Source organism: Littorina saxatilis, linkage group LG5, assembly GCF_037325665.1.
Source record: "Littorina saxatilis isolate snail1 linkage group LG5, US_GU_Lsax_2.0, whole genome shotgun sequence".
In the NCBI taxonomy this organism is placed as follows: domain Eukaryota; kingdom Metazoa; phylum Mollusca; class Gastropoda; order Littorinimorpha; family Littorinidae; genus Littorina; species Littorina saxatilis.
The window spans coordinates 57650874-57657169 of NC_090249.1; the positions used below are offsets into that span (position 1 = coordinate 57650874).

Genomic DNA, 6296 nt, shown 5'->3' on the forward strand with positions numbered 1-6296 from the left:
GACCAAAATTTGAACCAATTTGGTTGAAAAATGAGGGCGTGACAGTGCCGCCTCAACTTTCACGAAAAGCCGGATATGACGTCATCAAAGACATTTATCAAAAAAATGAAAAAAACGTTCGGGGATTTCATACCCAGGAACTCTCATGTAAAATTTCATAAAGATCGGTCCAGTAGTTTAGTCTGAATCGCTCTACACACACACACACACACACACACGCACGCACATACACCACGACCCTCGTTTCGATTCCCCCTCGATGTTAAAATATTTAGTCAAAACTTGACTAAATATAAAAACCGAGAAATTTAGGTTAATGGAACGTTTATTATTGACTTCTTCTTCTGCGTTCGTGGGCTGAAACTCGAGTGGAATTTTACGTGTATGACCGTTTTTACCCCGCTATTGAGGCAGCCATACGCCGTTTTCGGAGGAGGCATGCTGGGTATTTTCGTGTTTCTATAACCCACCGAACTCTGACATGGATTACATGATCTTTTCCGTGCGCACTTGGTCTTGTGCTTGCGTGTACACACGAAGGGGGATAAGCCACTAGCAGGTCTGCACATAAGTTGACCTGGGAGATCGGAAAAATCTCCACACTTAACCAACCAGGCGGCCGCGGCCGGGATTCGAACCCTCGACCTTCCGACAAAACCAAACGTTACATTTACAATGTTTTTGGATTTTTGCCCACATTTTTGTCACAGCCACATGCATGCATTGAACTTTTTTGTTGTTTACTTTAGCCCCCCCCCCCCCCCCCCCTCCTCCACACACTCCCTCTTCTATGTGCACTCAGTCATCGCAGGAAGACAGAAGAGTCTCCGATGAGGACTAGTTCGATTAATTTGCTTAGAGAGAGACTGACTGACTATTAGGGTTTAACGTCCTCTTAGACCAACTGGTCTATATTGGGACAGGTATTGGTTGAAGATATGGTGTGATTCGAACAAGCCCGCTGTGGCTGTCTTCTTCGACACCAGTCAAAGTGTCGAAATACGATCATGATAATCGGAGACGAGAGATGATGCATGTGTGTCTTCGTGTTTTCCAAGCCCTGAGACTTTCGGTGTGAACGTGGGATCTTTTTCGTGCGCATGTAATAATAATAATAATAATGGACATTTGCTATACCGCATAATCATATATATGCTCAATGCGCTTTACAATAACTAGAATTAACATAACTAATAATAAAACATGTGTGCACACGGGGGTGTTCGGACACCGGAGAGAGTCTGCACAAAGTTGACTCCGAGAAATAAATCTCTCGCCGAACGTGGGGATCGAACCCACGCTGATAGTGACCAACTGGCTACAAAGCCAGCGCGCTACCAACTGAGCTACGTCCCCGCCCCGAGAGAGGGAGCAAGAGAGAGCAATTAAGAGAGAGCGAGGGGTGGGGAGGGGTGGGGATGGAAGGGGGGGTGGAAGGAGAGTTTCATAGCGCCCTGAAAGAGAAAGAGAGATGGCGGGGGGGGGGGGGGGGAGAGAAGAGTGAGAGTTTCATGGCGCCCTCCAAGAAAAAGCTAGAGAGAAATGTCCATGGTGCAATCTGAGAGAGAGAGAGAGAGAGAGAGAGAGAGGAGAGGGAGAGAGAGAGAGAAGCTGTTGTGGTGTGGAGTTACTCAGCAGATGTAAAAGGCTTACGCACATACACACACGCACACTCACACACACACACACACACACACACACACACACACAGTCAAGTGTTCCCCTCATGTCCTCATAGAGGCATGGAGTGGTTAACAACTCAGGTAAGGTCAAAGGCCGCCCGTGTCATATCACACCTGTGACTCACCGCTCGGCAAACACAATGCTGTCTGATTGGAGCACAAAGCACTTCACCTGTGGTGGACCATTCTTTTTCTTTCTTCTTTTCTATGTTTAAATTTTCATTTGATTTATTATTTATTGGTGTTTTTGTCTGTTTGTTTTCTTCTTGTAAGATCTGAAGTCTGATCAGCAGCTCATGTTGGTTTTACTGTTGTCGGGGTTTGTTCTTCGATTGACTGCGCAAAAGCGAATGTTGTGTTCTCTGACTTCGTTGTGCAGAATTAGTGTTAATCGTTTTCCTGCTATGAGGCCTTATATTTCCTAGCCTAGGGATCCTGTTTTCCTAACTAGAAGAGCCGGTGTGGTTGTGGTGATTATCCCTTCGTGTCTTGATGGTCATCGTGTGTCAATCCCGAAATCAGCTGTATCTCGTTTCTAGTTCTTGTCCCCCCCCCCCCCACACACACACACACTGACACCCTTCTCCTTCGTCACCAAACTCAACTCTCAAAACTCCTAAATTAGACTCTCTTTTACACACCCAGGCCTCTCTTCTTGATAGCGACAGTTGGCATTAGGACTGGAGGTCCCCCCGATTTGGACACCATTAATCAATGGACTAATCGGCGAGTGTCAGCTTGTCAAAGACATGGATGTCGTGTAGATCGCTCGGCCCTTGGCTTACCTCGCCACGGTGGCCGCGGTGAGAGCGATTTGTCGGTAGTGCGGCGATTTGAGGTCTCTGCTGATACGGATTTCTACTCTCAGACTATTTTTGGCCGGCCCGGGGCCTGGATTTTGAGGACATACGGAGAGGGCAGGAGAGGGGGGGGGGGGGGAGGAGAGAGCTGCTTATTATTAGATTACCTACACTAGAGAGGGGTGTGTATTTGTGAGGAGGGGGGGTCATGTTCTCTGGCTCTTCCTTCGCAGAATCTTTGAGAGAGTGGCGGGGGGGGGGGGGGTTCCTGATTCTGAGATTGTAGCGGCGTACACGACTTGAAACGAGAGATAGAGAGAGGAGAAGCCGATGACAAGGATCACAAACTAAATTCAGTTACTTAGTATTCTGGGCAGAATCTGAGAGGGACAGGGGGGGGGGGGGGGGGCCACCAGAAAAACAATCCTTGGCAGGAGAAAGAAAAAAAATCGGGATGAACGTGGTAAGAGACATGGAACTTCCTGTGGAGGGGGCTCGAGAGGGGGAGGGGGTAGAGAAAGATGGGATGGGGAAGAGCGGGATAGCACAACAGAGACGCAGTAAGAGAACTACCATAGAGGTCAGCAGTGGGCTGACTTTCGGACCCGTGGCTTGCCAAGTTGGGCAGAAAGCCGCGGTCAGAATCTGCTCCTCTGACCGGAAGGGAAAGAGAGAGGAAGAGGGCAGGACAAGGGTCAGGACAAGGGCGGGGGGATTGTCCTTGCTGGTTATCTTCCAACAGAAACCGATGCTTGGACCTTGCCTCACTGAGTCCCAGGCCGCAGTTGATTGATTTCTGGATGGTTCTATATTGTCTTCATGAATACTGCAACGAGAAACAATTCCTGAATGGTTATACTGTGTTCATGAATACTGCAACGAGAAACAATTCCTGAATGGTTATACTGTGTTCACGAATACTGCAACGAGAAACAATTCCTGAATGGTTATTTTTTTCTCATGACAGTGCTCATGTATTTTAACGTCGGTAAATAAAGTATGGGGCGTGAACTTGTGCATGTTGGGCATGTGTGACTTCAATTGAAAGCGAAATTATAAATTTAAGATGTGATGTGAACGTCTTTGCGTGTGAGAGGGGAATGAAATTCATGTTTTATTGATTCTTCATTCTTTCCTCTTGCGTGTGTTTTCAGAAGAATGAACGGTCACATCCCCAACCGTGGATTAGCAGGAGGCGGCAACAACAACAACAACAACGGCAACAACAACAATAACAACAGCAACAACAGCAAAGGAAGTCACCACCATCACCACCACCACAGCAACAGCTCAACCCCTACCAACGGCAACAACCACAACGGCAACAACCACAACAACAAGAACCACCACCATGACGGCAACGTGCCCACGCTCTGCATCCAGCCGGAAACCCCCGTCCCCCCTTCCTGTCACACCACCCCTGTTCCCTTCAAAGTGGAGCCAGGGGGTGGGGGGCTACCCGCTCTCTCCAGTGCCCGTTCGCTCATTAACGGGGGACACCCCTCTCCCTCTCCCTCCCCCCGCTTCGGACACAGCGCAGCGCACGGATTCGAACACAAGCCGGTTGGCGCGACCGGCGGCGGAAGCACGGGCCACCGGACCAAAGGGGTACACATGGGTCGCGGGGCCACCTCTGGGTTCCATTCTTCCATCAAGACGGGTAAGTCCGTTTGATCGTTCTCTCTCTCTCTCTCTCTCTCTCTCTCTCTCTCTCTCTCTCTCTCTCTCTCTCTCTCTCTCTCTCTATCTCTCTCTCTGTCTGTTTCTGTCTTCCCTCCCTCTCCCTCTCCCTCTCTCTCTCTCTCTCTCTCTCTCTCTCTCTCTCTCTCTCTCTCTCTCTCTCTCTCTCTCTCTCTCTCTCTCTCTCTCTCTCTCTCTCTCCCCCAGTCTTATCTAGTCCCGGCTGATTCAACCTACCCAGAGAATCTTCACACCATGATCTCGTTCGAAGAAACGGTACAAATGCAAAGAAAACAAAACAACGCGACATGGTTAAATTGCCTTTAATGCAAGTATCTTTAACATAAAAGTACAAATTAGTCAAATGTCTCATTTGCCGCATAATAATTCGTTCAATTTTCAACAGGAAGTAGGCCTGTTTTTTTAAAACTTGCAGTCATTGTTTTCCTGCACGAAAGTAAGACGAGAATCAGTACTATACTTATTACCAGCGCTTTCATTATGCTTTTGTCAGCACTGAACACGCCGTGATCTCAGCTCTTTAATTTCTAACCAGCAGATCATGAAGTACTGCCATCAGCGGTCTCCAGACACAATATACGACGACTTGCATCGTAAAACTTACCGACGTTTTAACACTTTCACTCACGCCTTCGTCATTGTAATAATGACAGAAAATCCCGCCCTTCCTGTGTTGCCTGACGCCGGCAAAGAAGTAGTGTGTGTTTGCTTGGTTCCCAGTAATCTTCCTCTTTGTTCCTTCTACCTCCCCCTGCCCCCTCCCGCCGCTCCAACTTTCGCATTAGTCTAAGTGTACCTTGTTCTTATATTAGTCTTCTCCTCCTTCTCCGCCCCCCCCCCCCCCCCCCCCCCGCAACTTTCGCGGTAATCTTTGTCAACCTGGTTCCTAGTAATACCACCCCCCCCCCCTCCACTCGCTCACCTTCGTCGACCTTCCCTTTTTAGTCTTGAGTCGAGCGTTTGAAAATGCATGAGCCTGATGGCGGGTGTAACTGACACCTCTTGGTAGGCTATCAGTCTGCCTTAGAGATGAGGACGACAGTTGGCCAGATGGCCAGAATAGCGCGCTGCATTTTCCTGCATATAACTAAGAACTATACATAGAACTAAGGCGCGGCTGCGCTAAACATTTACGGGCACTGCTCATAGTCCGGCACAGTACGGCACTGTAAACATTCCCCGTCCCTTCACCTCTCTCGCCACCATCCGCCCTACCCTTGGTCGGGGCGGGGACGTAGCTCAGTTGGTAGCGCGCTTGCCGCTTTGTAGCCAGTTGGTCACTATCAGCGTGGGTTCGATCCCCACGTTCGGCGAGAGATTTATTTCTCGGAGTCAACTTTGTGCAGACTCTCTTCGGTGTCCGAACACCCCCGTGTGCACACATGCGCACGAAAAAGATCCCACGTTCACAGCGAAAGTCTCAGGGCTTGGAAAACACGAAGACACGCATGCATCATCTCTCGTCTCCGATTATCATGATCGTATTTCGATACTTTGACGAGACAAACCCAATGCTGGTGTGTCGAAGAAGACAGCCACAGCGGGCTTGTTCGAATCAAAGTATCACACCACTGATATCTTCAACGTATTACCAATACCTGTCCCAATATAGACCAGTTGGTCTAAGAGGACATTAAACCCTAATAGTCAGTCAGTCAGTCACCCTTGGTCTCAAGCCTGTTTTAGTTTTATGCACGTGCGCTGTGTAATTACAGGCGAGTCACAGCCAGAGACAGATGGGTTGACAAACACGGGCATGCAGCCATGGACAAAGAGCGAAAGTCTCAGTTGAAGGCCAGTGAAGAAAGTGTGCATATAGGCAGACCCCGGGTTTTGACCCGCTCAATGTTGTTGTTGACGTCAATCAGTTGTCACTCAGATGAAAGTTGAAAGCGATGTTCAACGGTCCTTTTGGGTATGATTCTTTCTTTATTTGGTGTTTAGGCCACACAAAAAAATAGGTGTGGTTACGGTAACATAGCCCAAAAAAATAGGGTAGGTAGGTAGGTAGGCAATCACTTTTTTTTTTTAACTTTTTTTTCTAATGTGTACAAATTAAACCTACTTGACAGGGAAATAAGTGTGCGACACGGGCGCTTTCGCTTTCATTGCG

At 48.4% G+C, this 6296-nt stretch overlaps 2 protein-coding genes across 2 annotated transcripts in view; both read left to right on the forward strand.

The window, feature by feature from the left end:
* LOC138965905 (hybrid signal transduction histidine kinase G-like) overlaps window positions 1-4122 on the forward strand; it is a gene marked incomplete at its 3' end in the record, with an annotated part of 17919 nt that extends 13797 nt beyond the window's left edge. Inside the window, 1 exon segment of the mRNA XM_070337987.1 lies at window positions 3637-4122. Within this exon segment, the coding sequence (XP_070194088.1) occupies window positions 3641-4122 (482 nt within the window).
* LOC138967531 (tax1-binding protein 3 homolog) overlaps window positions 1-6296 on the forward strand; it is a 263615-nt gene that overhangs the window by 88492 nt on the left and 168827 nt on the right. The window lies entirely within an intron of this gene.